Consider the following 17,518-nt stretch of genomic DNA (forward strand, 5'->3'; position numbering starts at 1 on the left):
AACATTACCTATGACACAGTTACTAACATAACTGTGAGGGCCAGGTCAGAAACCTCTCCTTTGAGATTTAAAATCAAAGTTAGAAAACAATCTCCTGGTCTGGAGAGATGGCTCCCCGGTTAAGAGCACTGACTGCTCTTCCAGAGGACCTGGGTTCTATTCTCAGCACCCACATGGCAGCTCACAATTGTCTGTAACTCCTGTTGTAGAGGATCCAACACCCTCAGACAGACATAAATGCAGGCAAAACACCAATGCTCACAAAATTTTTTTAAAAAAACTAATTAGTTAAAAAAAAGAAAACAATCTCCTTGTAAAAGATAAACTAGTAAAAGTCAACATAAAATGTAAGTAATCTAGCTAAGTTCACTAATTTAAGGGGGAAACTGTATTGACAAATAAGTCCTAAGAAACTCCCAAACCTAGTCACCTAGTTAAACCAAACAGATCATGTCCCCTGTGTAGACCTTAGTAATATTTTTCTTTTACTTATCCTCTCTCTCTCTCTCTCTCTCTCTCTCTCTCTCTCTCTCTCTCTCTCTCTCTCTCTCTCTGTGTGTGTGTGTGTGTGTGTGTGTGTGTGTGTGTGTGTGTAGTAATGTATATGCCATGGCATGTATTTGGAAACCAGATGGCAACTTTCTCTGCTTCCACCTTTACACTGGTTCCACCTTTATGGGGCTCGAACTCAGGTCCTCGTACCTTTGAGGCAGGGCTTTTTATCCACTGAGTCATCTCACCAGCCTGTCTAGACCTTTTTTAAAAAAGGAAAAGAAACAGAAAAATTAACCTGTTTGTAAAAAAGCACAAACACATTTAAGTCATACCTGATTAATGTTAGAATAAGAGTTTTTTTATAATAAAATGGAAAGGAAAGAGCTACAGACTTCTCAATGTTCACTGATATGCTGTTCAGAGAGAAAGACCTTCGGTCTCATGGATACATAGTTACTAAACCACTGCTATGCAAAGGGACTGCTTCTGAGAACATTATACAACCTGCAAGACTACCCCTCAAAACCATTTGAAATCCAAACAACTTTCTAATTTATTTGTCCAACACCTTTGATGCTAAAATCATGGCCTCTGGTAGCAGAAATCAGTAGTCATTAATCCAAATATAACCAATTCAGATTCTGCATTAATTTTTAAAAGAGCTCTTAGGATTTTTAACTAACATGAGTCAAACCCCCAAAATGTAACTTGCATTAGACAGGAGATTAAAATGTTATCTTGTGTCCTGCAAAACTAAGATCAGATCACAGATAGGGGAGGCACCAGGCTCTTCCTTTGACATCTCACTCTAAGAATAATGGCAGCTCTACACAGCATCCTTCATCAGGGAAAGACAGAGAAACACCCACTGGGCTATGAACAAATCTCTTGCGAACTGCAGAACGTGCTGGCACTAAAAGAGACCAGCGGGGCCTTCCATCTGAGTCTTCTTTTCTGCAGAGGAGGAATCACATTGCATCTTGGAGGTCGGGTTGCCTGCCCAGGGTCTCAAAATCACTTAAGAGTCACACATTTAACACAGATCTCAAGTCTTCACCATAAACTATTGAACTCCCCGCTTACTTTATCAGAAAGCCATGAGAACAGCTGTGAACTCACGCAGACCTGAGTTCGAATTCAACAAGAGACACAGGGTCATGTTGGAAAAGAAGAAAAAAAAAAAGTTAATAGAAAATTCTCCACTTAACACCTAATCCAGCCAAAGCCAAAAGTTTGTAGATTGGAACGTCAGTGTGTCACTTTATTAGAGGCAGATTTCTATTCTTACTGTCTCAAGTTCCAGTTAACTAAAATATGCAAGACTTTTATGTTTACTAATGAACTTTAAGGGCACATATCACCATATATCATGCTCTGCCTTTTTGTATATTAACCTACATTGGGGATTTGGGGGGCACCATGGCACATGTGTGGACGTTAAAGGACATCTTTGGGGAGTTGGTTCTTTCCTATCACGTTAGTTCCAGGGATAAAATTGAGGCCACCAGCTTTGGAGGCAAACACCTTTACCCACTGAGCCATCTCGCCAGGCTTACTGCTTTTCAATTCCTCCCACCTCCGGCAAAAGAAGGCACAAGCACACACGTAAAGCCTTGACATCAGCAAAGGCGAACCTATGTCTGAAATTAGAGATGGCAGCGAGGTCGTTGCATAGTCTGCTGGGCATGAGGCTAGCATAAACCAGGCCTTCGGCTGGATCTCCAGCACCAAATAAATGAGAGAGGTCACAGCAAACGAGTGGCCGAAAGTACGAATTAGCATAAAGCAAAGAGAATGATAAGGGATGAGCAGAAAAACCATCACATCACGAAAGAATTACAGAACAGACGACTGTGGGATCCGCAAGTACAGCGCGGAGGGGAATTGCTGACCCAGCTTGCACAAAACCCTTGGCTAGACCTCAACACAAGGGGGGAGGGGACGGAATTTGAGGAAGAAAAGATAGTCTTCCTACTTCTCTTGACACGCTCTTTCAACCACAAAGTAAAGGTATCTAATATAAGTTATATTATTAATAAAAATAGTCCATAGTATTTTATAATGACATGCTGGGAGATCTAATTTGCAGCAAGACAGTATATCATTATATCTGTCTCTTAAAAATAATCAGACTGTCAAATGTAGCCAATATTAAAATTAGAATATGAGTAATGTCTTCTTTACCATAGAAATTACTAGAAAACAGTTCCTAAACGTGATTTCTGTTATATGGCTATTCATTTAAACAAGCTTGTCTAAATCACCCCATATGTATTAAAAAGTTAAGCAGCCCAGCACTCGGGAGGCAGAGCCAGGCGGATCTCTGTGAGTTCGAGGCCAGCCTGGGCTACCAAGTGAGTTCCAGGAAAGGCGCAAAGCTACACAGAGAAACCCTGTCTCGAAAAACAAAAAACAAAACAAAACAAAAAAAAAAAAGTTAAGCAGGGGCTGGAGAGATGGTTCAGCAGTTAAGAGTACTTGGTATCTTGCAGAGGATGTGGGTTCCGTTCCCAGCACCCACATGGTGGCTCACAACTGTCAGTAACTCCGGTTCTACGGGATCCAATGCTCTCTTCTGGCCTCCACAGGTACCAGGCACACAGGCAGTGCACATACATAGATCCAGATAAAACACTTGTACATATAAAAAGGTAAGCAAAGACAGTGTTAGCTTTCCAGGGCATCTCCGCTGCTTATAAAATCCGGCACTGCCATAGTTCTGCAGTTACACTAAGCAAACTACTTTTTTTCCCCAACATAGTCCACACATACTAGAATCTGAGGCTGAGCGTAATTTGAAGTTATCTCTCAGCAGCCAAACTCTTTTCATAGAATAACTTCTCAGTAGCGTCCCAAAGAGCTGGTGGTCTAGCCTGTTGCACAGACTGTGTACTGTGAAACGCCAGGCTCGATGTTACATGAAATACTCTGGGCATCTTTGCCAGCCCCTTGAGTCCTTCTGACCTACAGAACTCCAATCCACATTAACTTTTGGGTTTGGATATCTCTAGAGAGAAAAGTCTGAAAGAAAGCAGGCTGGGTGGGTACTTCCACCTGCTAAATTATCCCTGGAAATACACGACATCCTTCAGTGAATTGATTAATTCTGCTCTCTAGTATTCTGATCGATGTTCTTATCTGCCTAGCTCACGTGTAACAAAACATGAGTTTTAATGGCATCTGCCTAGAGCACTGGAAACCCTCAGAGAATGCTGAAGGCAGCACCTCCATTTAGGTATCCTCAAGATGAGGTAGGAGCCCAGATTAGAAACTTGTAAGTCAGATCAGGTACAAGGGGGAAAGGGCTCTACACTAGCCTAGTGACAACAGACAATTCTATGACTATGAAGTGCCAGACTGTGTGGGTTCAAGTTCAGCAGAAGTAGCCAGACATTTGCATGTGCACTGGGGCATGCTGTTTTGATAGACCACTATCAGTCTTTGCAAGTCTTAGGCCTAAGGGCCTTTGCTAAATTTTTTGGCTCCCATAATACCACTTCTCGGCAAACTCCCTTAATCTTTCCAACAGAAGAGTGTTCTTACTGTCAGCTATCCCCCATGCCTCGGACTTTAGAAGATCCCTTCTTTTTCCAGAGCAAAATAACCTATTAGCATTGGCAATCTGCCCAATGCTGATTGCCCAAATGCCAGGCGCTCCTTTCTTGGAGGTTCCCATCTCCAAAACTGTGGCCTGGCACTGTGCTCAGCACTAAAAGTGCACCCTGGGTTGGGCTGGCAACTTAAGAGTTGGCAGGGAGGGGTTCCCTGGGGAATCTAGGGAAGTATGTCCTGGTGATCTTCAGAAGCTATTTTTGGTGGGCACAGGTTTAGGGACAGAGATGCTCAAATGTGGCTTTTTAAGGCTTCATGCGTCACATTTCTTAACTGCTACTGCACAGCCAACGCAGAGCTGAGTCCATCAGGAGTTTTTTAAACATCAGTTAAAAGTTGGAATTTGATCATTACACTGATGCCCAAGAGAAGAAGATTCTTGGAAACAAAACTCATAAGAAGTTGATACAGCTACAGGATTAAGATTGAAATGCACTACCATCATTTTGTGAGGAATCTTAATTTGTGTTATACAGTCTTAGAATTAGACATCATTTACCACAAGCTTTATGCATTTATTTTTAGTTTGGACTGATTCCTCTCAGCCTGTCAAATAATGATTGAAATTTTGCTGACAGTAATTCTCTCTCAGCAAGTATTATTTCTGTTGTTTGACTCAACTATACCAGAGTACGTGAGATAAACACAGTAAAAGAAAAACTAAAGACTTTACATCTTCAGCTTTTCTATCTGAAGTAGCTTCTTTTTTTTTTTTTTTTTTTTTTTTGTTTTTTGTTTTTTCGAGACAGGGTTTCTCTGTGTAGCTTTGCGCCTTTCCTGGAACTCACTTGGTAGACCAGGCTGGCCTCGAACTCACAGAGATCCGCCTGCCTCTGCCTCCCGAGTGCTGGGATTAAAGGCGTGCGCCACCACCGCCCGGCTGAAGTAGCTTCTTAACTCAGCCTGGAACGCCCTCCATCCATTCCCAAGTCTCATTTTCTGCTTTGTCAATCTTTCACGATCTAGATCAAATTTCACCTCCACTGCGAACTATTTACTAACTTGGAGTCCCTCCCCCTCTCCCAGACCCCCTCCCCCACTTGCACTGTCAAAGTATATCAGTTGCCTTAGCCCCCAATCCACGATGATTATAGTTTATAAATTGTAATTTCTTAAATTAAATGACAAAGGTATTTACTATGTCTTTCTCCCTGTGCCTCCCTAAGTTATGGAGAATATGTGTTTGAAAAACAATACATAAATATGTAATGATCAATGGCTGGAGAGATGGGCTCAGTGGCTAAGAGCACTGGCTGCTCTTCCAAGGACCTGGGTTCGATTCCCAGCATCCATATGATGGCTGATAACTGTCCATATAACTCCAGTTCCAGGGAATCTGATGCCCTCTTCTGGCCTCCATGGGCACTGAATGCACATGGTGCACATACATACAGGTAAAACACCCATATAAAGTAAATAAGTATGCAATGATCAAATCATTTTTAAGAGAGGAGATGAAGAACACGAAACTGATAAATGTAACATCAAAATGGTATGATGAACAAAATCTCCAGAATCTCGCCAACCTGAATAAGATAGGTCTGCATATGTGCAAACAAAGTGAGATCATCCAAGAATAAAAATTAGAAATTATATCCAATAAACAAGACTTGCTAATCTTGCCCGTGAGTCAAGCCTCTGTAGTCAGGCAGGGCCTCTCAAACCTAGGCCGCATGAGAACCACCTGGAAATCTTGTTCTAAAGGGCTTCTTTGGCGGTAGAAAGACGGCTCAGTTGCTCAGTTGGCCAAGTGCCTGCCTTTCAAGCACAAAGACCAGAGCTTGATCCATAGAACCCCTCTGACAAAAGAAAAGCCTGGCATGTGGCACACACTCGTCATCCCAGCGGTGAGGAAGAAGAGACAGGGAGATCCCTGGCTTGGCCTACTCGGTGACCTCTAAGCCACTGAGAGACTGTGCCTCAGAAATGGTAGGTGGTCCTGAAGAACATCAGAGGTTGTTCCCCTAGCCTCCACATGCATGAGCACACACATGTATGCACACCCCTAACACATATGAGCATGCATACATACACACATATGTAAGGTTTTGGAGCTTGATCTCCAGTTTCTGATTCACTAGGGCTGAGGTGGAGCCAAGAGTTTAGGTTTCTAGTGAGTACCCCATTGAGTACATGGTAATTTTGTGGTCCAGCAATCATACTTTGAAAACCACTGGCTTTATCCATTCCTTACTTTACTCCATCCTCCATGCTTTTGACAGGGCTCACAGTTTCTACAAAAGGAGTGGGAGCTATGAGTTATAAAATAGGAAGATGCTCTGAATGATGCATGAGACAGCTAAATCTGTTCTGCTCTTGAATGGGTTCCCTTAGTAGGCAATAGTTTTCTGGGGCTTTGAAATGATCACTAGCACTCTGAGTGAGTCTTAAAGCACTTCTGGAGTGGTCCAGAGCACTTCTCAATACAAATCAGTAGATGAGGTCACGGTCATGCAAGTAGTCAGAAGGCGGGGGGGGGGGGGGGGGGGGGGGGGGGGGGTGGGGGGGGGGGGTGGGGTGGGGTGGGGTGGGGGTGACAGCTACCATCACTGTCAATGGGCTGTTTTCTGTAGACGAGTGAATGGCACTATTGTACAAAAACTCAATGGATGCCAAGCATGTGGCCCAATTATTTTGCCTGTATGAGCATGGCACGGAAGGGTCTCCTTAGAAAACTTGATTCACGTTTGTGGGGTTTTGGTTTTTTGTTTGTTTGGTTTTTTTGTCTTGTATCCACAGGCAAAAGCCTAGAGATTTTCACCTAAGAGTCTTCACCAAGTTCCTGTCTTTCAAACCTAAAACATAAGTAAGGTGGAAAGATCATAAACACCATCTGTAGAAATAAAGAAAAATCATTTCAGCTGGCAAAAGGCAAACACACTCGTCTACACCGGTCAGAATACTCGCATCAGTGAGGGCCAATCACACAGCAGCCTTGGAAGAGGCCATGATTTACATCTAGGGATCAGTCTCAGAAAAACTGGAGTTCAAGGGACTTGGTGAGATGGCTGAGTCAGCAAAGGGCTTGCTATGCATGCACGAGGACCTGAGTTTGCATCCCGAGCACCCCCATAAAAAGCTGAGCATGGCAGCACCTGTATGGGGAGGCAGAGACAGGGTTCCCAGAGCTCACTGTCCGATCAGTCCAGCTCAACTGGTGAACTCCGGGTTAAGAGAATGACCCTCTGTCAAAAAATAAAGTAGAGAACACTTAAGGAACCTAAGTTCAATCTAAGCACACACACACACACACACACACACACACACACACACACACACACACACACGGTGGGGGGAAAGGGCATGGGAGAAGTAAGTACTCTTCGATTCTGTTCTCCATAGTCCATCTTTGACTTTCCCTATATTTAAGGTAGTATTTAAGGTATTGGTCACTATACCAGAGTCTTAAATGAATAGAAGATCTGTTTCAATGCTAGAATGGACATATGACTGGATATTTTGACCTTAGGGGGAACACTCACCCAGCAACATGGGAATGAAAATGGCTTAGTGCACCTCAAATTGCTCAGCTGCATAAAAATCAAAATAAAAAACACACAAAGATGACCTGAGTTTGAAGGATCAAAGTCAGAAGGCAAGAGGGACAATGACTATCAGGCCACCAGATGATCATCACTACCACTCTGATCACCACACAGATGAGAGCATTGCAGGGTATCGTCAATCCTCTCCAAATTCACCTGTGCTGTATGAGCCCTGGCAAGGCACACCTAAGGGAAGAGTGAACCACAGAGAGCTGCTCCACGAAGCAGGGTCTGCCAGTTCAGACAGTGTGTTACAGACTAGGCTGTCTGTCAAAGATGACTTCACCTTGACGTCACCCTCACTAGGACAGCCGAGCAGCACGGCTTACTTGGAGGTCCACATCCTATTCTGTGGAGTAATGCTTTTGGCAATAGGAGTCAAAGAGTTTTATGCAGCTGTGGGGGATGCTGCATTCAAAGTCCTAATGCCGGCAGGCCACGAAGGTTCCATGAAGCACATCACTGACACAGCACTCATCTGCTATGGCTCTCTATGCTTGCAGGAATGGGGAAGAAGACCCGAAGGACACGAGAAAAACCAGACGGTGCTTACTGACTGGGTACCATGCACTCAACAAGGGACAAGTGCAGCGTTATCGGAGATGCCAAAGACCCCATACATACCACATTTACACACCTGACCTTCGAAAACTGGTCTGGGAGAGATGGATTAAAAGGAGTTATAGAGTTAGGAGATGTTTATTGTTTTCAGGTACAGGAAATTTGGGAGTATCACCACTGCAATCATACAGCACAAATCAAAACAAATGGTTTGGGGGTTTTTTGTTTTGTTTTTAATCTAGAACTGTAGAGGCCTCAAGCTAGGTGCTATAATTTTTATGTTCATAACCTTACAGCTTGCTCTTATTTCATCCTTTATAACTTCCAAAGTATAATTCTCTACCAAAAAAAGAAAAAGCTTTTTGATCAATTTAGTACAGCAATAATTAATTACATTATCATTAAAGTTCTTCCAAAAATTAATGCCTTGCTTCTGATACTGCATCACATATGCAAACCTGTGCATAAACTACTGCAAATCCGTAACGAAAATGTCTGTTTGCCTGTGTGGTGGCTGCACACCCATAATCCCAGCACTTGGGAGGCAGAGGCAGGCGGATCTCTGGGAATTGGATATCAGCCTGGTCGGTATGGTGAGTTCCAGGACAGCCAGAGCTACGTGACAGAGAGACTCTATCTCAAACAAACAAACAAAAGTTTATTTATAACGGGTGCTGCCGCTGATAGCACAGCTCTGATAAATGAGTCTCTGGGCTACAAAGTTAACTCAAAATTTCATGTTCTTTTATTACATGGTTTGCTGAATTGCCTCATCTAGCACATTCATGCCAAGCGTTTAACAGAATGCAAATTCATACAAATACCCATAAGTAAAATCTGTTGTGGTGAATGTTTCTGGATTCCCTGAGCACTGTTGCCACCCCATAAACAGAAAGAATGAGGAGACAGTCAAGGATCCAGAATTGATCTTCTGTGCCAAGAAGATATATTTTATACAATATCTAATTAGTTTTATACAATATTTAACACTGAAGTTAAGAAGCAATACAAGTGTTTTTAGGATTCTGGGATGCTAATTTTTTCTTTCATTTTTCTTTATTAAGAAATTTTCTACTCACTCCACATACTATCCACAGATTCCCCCCTCCACCCTCCTCCCTCCTCCCACCCCCCAGCCCTCTTTCCCAAGCCACCCCGCATCCCCACATCCCTGGGAGGCTAATTTTATACTTATCTTAATTTCAAGAGCTAGAGACTAGCTGACTTGCCATTGTAACAGATCCTGAGACAGCATAATTACCTGTTAAGTAATTTTTTTTAAAAAAAATCAATATTCATGAAAATACAACATCTTTGTGTTTTTCTCTGTGAATAAAATTATCCTAATTTTCTACCAACTTCTGCATTAATGAAACCAAGGGCTCCACTTATAAAATAGGAAGCAGAAATTCTTGGAAAAGGCAACCTATAGTCCAAGAACAAGCATCCTCCTAAAGCCAAAGACATAGGTAAGACAGAGGGAGAGAAATGGGAACTCGTGGGGCTTTTATTTACGGGTGGGGGTGTCAAAGAACAGCTTGTAGGAGTTGATTCTCTCCCTCTACCATGGGGACTCCTGGGATCAAAGTCGGGTCATCAGCCTTGGCAGCAAGCACCTTTACCTGCTGAGCCATCTCATCAGCCCAAGTTCTTAAATTTTAAAGAAAAGGTCTAATGAGTTATACTATCTCAGGATGAAATTTCACAACTTCATTGAGACTAACTAGAAATCATTTGAAGGCGAGTTATGATTTAATCTGACTTATTTTCCTTTTTTTTTTTAAGTAAGAATTTCTCAATTCACCGGGCAGTAGTGGCCCACGCCTTTAATCCCAGCACTTGGGAGGCAGAGCCAGACAGATTTCTGTGAGTTCAAGGCCAGCCTGGTCTACAGAGGTACCAGGACAGGCACCAAAACAACACAGAGAAATCCTGTCTCAAAAAACCAAAAAACAAAAATAAAACAAATTTCTCAGTTCTATTTTGTGTTTTAATGTTCCTCATTTATTTGTAATATTTCCAAGTAATTTTCTTTTTGCTATGAAATAAGCATTAATATTTCCATTGTATATATGAGAAAATTAAGGTAGGAAAATAGGAAGCAATTTAGGGAGTCAAAATAGAGAGTGAATATGATTAAGAATTAGAAAGACATTGGTTTAAATACATTAAGATCACCTACTAACAATAAGTAAATTTCTTTGACTTCTGGGACCTGCCTTTTCATCTATAAAACCGAAACAATACTACCCATCTCTTTCCTGTAAGGCACAAACAAAGTGTCTAACAGAATGCTTAGCATGTAATCAGCCATTCAGTACAGGGCCCGCCCACCAATCCACCATCCCATTTTCCTCATTTAGTACAATGGATATATAATCAATCCATAATGCCATTGTGAGGGAAATGAGGTACAATGAACGCAGAGATCCCTGGCAAGCCCAGAACCCCACTCATGTGCTCCTTCCCTCCCTCCCTCCCTCACTCACTCTAGGTCTCAAAATGACTAGGTAGTTGAGCCACAATCAAATCCAAGCATTGGCCCCTCTACAGAACTGCCTCTGCACACACAGCTTGTTTATAACACTAAGTGAAAAATCTGCTTAAGTTGGCTGCTTCATCTGTGGTTTTTATGTGTCCCAAATAAAATCTAACTCATTTCTAAGGTGGTTTCATCTTTCAGTTATCACCCCCCAAATATTATAATGCCTCTTTTGAAAATACTTTTTTGTCCAATAGCTATTGTTCCCAAACGTCTGCACTATGTCCTAAATAATACATAAACTATTAAAAGTGCATTCCTTAGGACAAAGCATGTCTAGACATTTAAATTATTCCATTCAGTTTGACTTCAACGATACTAGTTAGTACTTTAATTTTTCATTTTTTTCTATTTCCTCCCAAATAAAAAGTCAGGTAGTAAATGTGGAAAATAAATATAGATTTGCAAAGATTAAAAAACAGAAGAGTCAAAAATGTGGATCAGATCTCAATGTATGAGGCAATGACCTTCAAAACTGGCTATTAACAATGTTCTTCACAGGGGAGCAATTATCCTACAATCCTCCTATGTATACTCTCATTTCTCCTGGTCGACAGATGCATTTCCATATCAGAAAGGATGAAAGAGTAGGCCTGTGCCTGGGAGAACCTTCTTTGCAAAGACAGAAGACATTCTGGTTACCTTAATGATCACATCCTGAAGTCCAGCTCACTAGAACTGCATTATGAAATGCTGCTAAACCAATACCTTGACAGAATTGCCGTACAACTGGAGTTTACCAAACATGGCTTTCATGACACCAACCCACTGGTATATTTCTAATTCTGTATTGCCCTACATGGTCTCTGGCTATTTTAAAAGCCATAAAAATATTTCTAAAATAGACACCATATCTAAATGAAAGTATAACAGTTCAGGAAGAAAGGAGTCCAAATCATCGACAAAAGATTTAAAATATATAGTATTGCCATTCTTAAAGTATTGAAAATAACGCTTAGCTAAATAAGGAGCCTATCCCTCCTTCCCATGTTAAAACTGCACCGAGTGTTTAACAAGTAAGCACATGTGGACACACACATACACACATTACAGACACAGACAGACAGACAGACAGACACACACACACACACACACACACACACACACACACACAGTAGAAATATAAAATGGGAAAGTTGCTAAGAAAAGTTTAATCTCCAAATGCTTTGTTTAAAAAGCTGTATATAGAAAAATATTAGAGTCCTATAGATAATTGTCTTTTTCTCAAACCTTTTCTCATGTGGATAAAAACAAAGGCAAAATATTATCTAAACAGTGGTGTAAAAAATGGCAAATATGCTACAATTCCTCTGTTTTAGAGTTGGCACCAAAATCACCACGTACAATGATTAACACATCTAGCCTGTGTAAGGGGCCATGACTAATTTTTATAACGTTAAATTATAAAATAAGAGCAACAAAAAATGAACACGAACACTAGAATACAGTAAACATTACTCCAATAAGTCCAATTTAACTTTAAAATATTTTTTCTCAGTGACAATAAGAACCATCCACAATTACAATATTAATTAACCTCACCAGCTCTGAGGACAAGGGAGAATCAAAAGTTGCCTTTCCTGATACCTAAAACCAGAAGATTATAAACATTTTTCGAGAAGTGATGTTTCCTTTGATCTCTACACGTTGGCAAGAGTTAATGATCTTCTCTACTGGAGAAATCTTATGTCACTATATACCACAAAAGTATTCTTAAGGTTTATGAAGTCTAAACCTCACACTGCCCTCGGCAGGCTATTGCACACATTTGTTAAATTTTTAAACGAAAAGATAAAGACTTTAAAAGCTCTTGACAGTGTACTCAAACTGCGAAGGTGTCAATTCCATGTTTTCTCCTCCTCCATTAAAACAAAACAGGGAGAAAACTGTACATAGAAACAATGACACCATAGAAACAGAAAGTAGCACGCCATTGAGTAGGGAAATAATACATACCATCTCTCCGTCATAGCCAATTACAAAAACCCTTTCACTTAATGGCTAGCATCTTTATGGGCATTTAATCTGTATTAAGTAGCCTTCAAAAGATAGTCTGTGCTCTATCTCTACTCTCCTGGATCTTTGGCAGCAGTCAGCACTTAAGCTCAGGGCTTGGGGAGGGGGAGTCCTTGGAAGGGGGCAGGCTGAACTAAGCACAGTCAGCATTAAGCAGCTGCTCTCAGACACTGGAGCGTCTTTCTCACACGTCTCTATTTTATGCTATTGAGCATTGTCGGCAAGATGGATGGATGGATGGATGGATGGATGGATGGATGGATGGATGGATGGATGGGATGGATGGATGGATGGGGGCATCCTGCGGGTAGGGTCTAGGCAGGCAGTTTTTGTCACATCTGAGCCTAGAAGCCTCCTCCAGATTCTTGGGGGAAAGGAAAGGGATCAGGTGAGACCCTCCCGGGTCTAACTCAATTTGCTTCTCCACAAAGAGCAGTTTCTGGCAGTGAGCGCAGGGTCGGTCCTCTGGTAGAAGAATTAAACACGAGAGCATTGTCGGTGCTTTCAATCTCTGACTTTATAAAGGAGAGACTGCATTCCCGGGGAAAACACTATATGACTCCTGACGCGCCACACAGCAGTAGTGAAGGGACACAAGCCAGGGGTTGTAAAAAAAATCCTTTCAAAACGCCAGGTTCTGAAAGAAATGCTGTGCGGCATTATTGCATTGTTGGCTTTTCTATAGTCTCCGGTTCTTTCCAGCCACTGCCAACCTCCAAATCTCCGGGACTTGTTGCTAAATCTTTGCCTCACGCCCCCCACCCCCAGAAATAACCAACACGTTGAGATTTGGGGATCAAAAGACGAGGAAGGGAGCTAAACCCTCAAAGCACAGAGGGCTGGGCGCCTTCAATAGGCCACTCTGCATGGGCTGCGCGTTCCGTCTGACTCACAAACGCTCGAGAGAAATTATGACATAAACCTTTATCCTTCCAACCAGGGAGATAAAGGCTGGCTGGCGGGCCTGGCGGGGCCGGGGGAACCTCAGCCCGCGTCCCGACGGGGCGACCCAGGCAGGCGTCTCCTGCCCTGCCCGCCTAGCTCCGGACGCCCGCCCAAAGGTGCTACCTATCGGCCGGCTGGAGGAGCCAAGACCCGGGGTCCTCCGCCCGGGAGGGCGCAGAGCAGAGGAGTTGCGGGTGCGGGACGCGACTCACCCCGCAGGGGCGCGCGGCGCGTGGTACCAGCCCCCGGCTGGGCTCGGGCAGGGATGCCGCGCGCCGGGCGGTGCGGCTGCCGGGCGGACAAAGCGCTGCGCCGGGGCTAGAGCTGGGGCGACCCCGGGCGGCGGCCCCCCGCCAACTTGGCCGAGTCTGGGGAGCGGGATCCCGCGAGCGGGCGGGCGGGCGGCGCGGCGCTGACCTGGATGGTGCAGGTGTACTCGCTGTCGTCCAGCAGCCGCACGGTGCAGCTGTACTCGCGCTCCAGACTCCTGCTGCTGCCGCTCATCAACCTGCTCAGCATCTTCCCGCCCGCTCGCCCGTCCCCGGGAGCGACGCGGCGGCGCTGCAGACTCTGGACCCGTCGCCCTTCAGCGCGGCAGCTCCGCGCCGGGCCCTGGCACCTGTACCATCACCCTGGCCGGATCGCCGCCGCTGCCTCCTCCCGCTCCACTCTTCTTCCTTCTCCAGAGCCACCTCCGCCTCCCCCCCCAAGCCCCAAGCAAGCTGGGTTCTCTCCCGGGCGCCCCACTGCCCGTGCCCAGCTCATGGGGCGGGGCCTAGGTAGGGGGCCAATGGAGGTCAGCGCGGCGGAACCGATTGGCAGGAAGAAGAGCCAATCATGATAGGGACTAGAAATGATGAGCGGGCTGAGGAAGCAATCATCGCAAAACAGCAGTACCGAACCCAGTCGGACCAGCCCTCTAGCGTCCCAAGCCCTCTCTCGCTCCCTTCGCGGGCGGTGGTTGGTATGAATGCTGTTTGCCTCGGCTGGGCCATGTGTGGACACTTGACAAGATCGGTGTCTGCTACCTGGAATAACATTTGAACTGTTCCAGGAGTCAAGTCCTGCACCCTGCAACGCGCGGTTCCTGCCCTCTTGGAAACCAAGGCGAGGAGGCGGCACCTGCAGAAAATAGGCACCCACGAGTCCAGACCAGGCGGCTGCCCCCACCTGTGCGCTACCCTAAGTCTGCTCCATGGGCCCCTGTTCTCGCGCACCCTTAATTTGGTGAACATCTGTCTTACAATAGCTACTTAGACTGCTGCGACCACAGAAGCTTGTAAGCGCCCGGATTTAGCGCCTAGAAATCCCTGCGCTCTAACCCTCCTTTTATTATCAGAAGACAAAAGGAGCCTGAGGTGTGCTCTATAGCTGGGCTAGGAACAGGAAGTGATGGACCTTTCCTTGCACTTTTAGAAAGAATTACTGCATCTTCAGACTTCCTCAGCAAAACACAATAGGTCAGGAGCTGTACAGCACACAAAGAAAAGGGGGAAATGCTTTCTTTCCTTTGTGTTCTCCACATCTGCAGACTTAAAGTTCCTTTCCAGAACTTCACTAAGAGACATATTCACCCTCAAAGATTTTATGATTAGTAATATGAGCATGTGCGCGTGCGGGGAATATGAACACTGAGGGGCCACGCACAAGTGTGGAGGTCAGAGAACAACTTTGTGGAATCAGTTCTCTCCTTCCACTTTTACGTGTTTTGCAGTGGCTAAACTCGTGTAGCCAGACTAGCCTGGCAACACGATTAGCACCTTTGTCCACTGAACCATCCCACTAGCTCTGCCCTCAGAGATTTCAATGGAAGGAAATGTCATAAAGGAATCAAGCTAGAACAGAGGTGTAATTCAGTGGTAGAACACTGGCCTAGCGTGTGACAAGATCCAGCGCTGAAACAATGTCAGTGCAGGACGTTAGTGCTGTGAGAAATATATTCGTTTAAAATAATGAATTATTAATAATTTCCTATTACCTGTATGCTCTTATGTTATCTTCAAAACACAATATTAAAACCCCTACAGCAGACTAGAAAAAAAATCTGACCTATTTTGATTTTAATTTAATTTTGTCTACTTGCTTGCCTGGACTTGGGGATCAAATCCAGAACCTTGCATTTGCTAGTTAAGGGCTTGGGGGTAGCTCTAATATTGAGCTACATCCCCAACCTTTGCGTTTTTTAGACAGGTTTCACTATGTAGCTCAAATGTCCCCCAAATGGATCCCCCTTCAAGTTCTCCAGTGTTTGGATTAGAGGCATGTGGCACCTAGCTGGCTCTTGACCTTTACAGCATGCTTCACCAGTGTCTTTAGATTCCAGTAACCCCACTCCCATCACCTTAGTAACGTGGACTGCTCCCTTGCTGCATTTAATAGCCATGGGAAGAAGTTCCTCTTTTCAATGTAATCCTGACATAGTTACAAAACTAAAACCAAAGATTCAAATGCTGTCTACTTTATAACCTGGGAAGTAACTTGGGGCCTAGAATACAGATGTAGACATTCTATAAATGATGAACTGATAAATGGAATTAACAGGCATTCCATTATATCTACAACTCCAAGGAAGATCCATAAGAAACTAGGAACTTCAGGAAGGTCTTGTAGATAAGTATAATCACTACTATGTTAAAAGGATAGTCTATTAAGTCCAGCCTTGTTGTATAACTGGGAAAGAATGGAAATTTTCAAGCAGGAAGCACTTTTGTAGAAGGCAAGAGTTGCTATTTGTTATAAAATCTAAACAAGGAAGGAAAAATGTCCAAGAAGCTAGAGGAAACCCATTAGTGTGATGATGGGGACGTGTCTTTAACAGGTTATGCAAATAAGCAGCTGTTAGAATAAAAAGAAAAGCACCATGAATCCAGAAAAGCTGTAAAGAACTGAATGCTGTCCTCAAAGTGGGGCCACAGATGCAATCGAGAAGGGTGAGATGGTGGCTGCTGTGCCAGCGTTTTAAGCAGCATCTCTGCTTAGTCTAAGAAAGTCACGTCTGCCTGGAAGCTCCCCAGTTCAAGATTCACCCACATTTGTGCGTAAGATACATATGCAAACTGTCCTTTCCTCTCTGATACAGAACAGAGGGTGGAAAACAAAAAGAAAGAAAGAAAGAAAGAAAGAAAGAAAGAAAGAAAGAAAGAAAGAAAGAAAGAAAGAAAGAAAGAAAGAAAGAAAGAAAAGAAAGGAAGGAAGGAAGGAAGGAAGGAAGGAAGGAAGGAAGAGAGAGAGAAAGAAAGAAAGAAGAAAGAAGGAAGGAAGGAAGGAAGGAAGGAAGAAAGAAAGAAAGAAAGAAAGAAAGAAAGAAAGAAAGAAAGAAAGAAAGAAAGGAATCTAGTATATGCCTCTAAAGCAAGATCATGGGCAGAAGTTTATGGGAAACTGGAAAGATGGGGTTCCAATAAAGGTGAACAAAAAATACTTTGCTTGTTTTTTTCTCATTTGTTGAGCCCAGTATGGAGAAGGTTGGTTCACAAAAGGCTGCATGTGGGACTGAGGATATAGTTCAGCTGGTTGAGGGCCTGCTTGGCTTGTACAAAACTCTGGGTCCTATTCCAGAAGCACATAGAATAGGGTGTGTTGGTGTACAGCTATGATCCCGGCACTCAGAAGGTAGAGGCAAAAGGATTAGAAAGTTCAAGGTCACCTTTCTGCTACAAAGTGGATTTTAGGCCAGCCTATGCTAAAACCCTGTCTCAAAAAAACAAAACACAAGGCTTCTTGTGCCTTTGAGAACCACAATGTCCTGCTTTCATGTTTTTGAAGTATAAGGAAGCTATATTTAAAACAAAATTGCAAATTA

General features: G+C 43.6%; 1 protein-coding gene across 5 annotated transcripts in view; it reads right to left on the bottom strand.

The window, feature by feature from the left end:
* Frmd5 (FERM domain containing 5) overlaps positions 1 to 14,477 on the bottom strand; it is a 278,946-nt gene extending 264,469 nt beyond the window's left edge. Inside the window, exon 1 of one of the 5 annotated variants that reach the window (XM_052722787.1) lies at positions 14,134 to 14,477. In XM_052722787.1, the coding sequence (XP_052578747.1) occupies positions 14,134 to 14,235 (102 nt within the window). In that variant the 5' untranslated portion in view covers positions 14,236 to 14,477. Of the gene's footprint in view, positions 1 to 13,928; positions 14,052 to 14,133 lie in introns of those variants that run through there. The other 4 variants (XM_052722788.1, XM_052722786.1, XM_052722789.1 and 1 more) reach the window with 4 other exon arrangements.
* Between the last annotated feature and the right edge of the window lie 3,041 nt (positions 14,478 to 17,518).

Source organism: Peromyscus californicus, unplaced genomic scaffold, assembly GCF_007827085.1.
Source record: "Peromyscus californicus insignis strain IS unplaced genomic scaffold, ASM782708v3 Scaffold_7__1_contigs__length_154581171, whole genome shotgun sequence".
NCBI classification, from domain to species: Eukaryota; Metazoa; Chordata; class Mammalia; order Rodentia; family Cricetidae; genus Peromyscus; species Peromyscus californicus.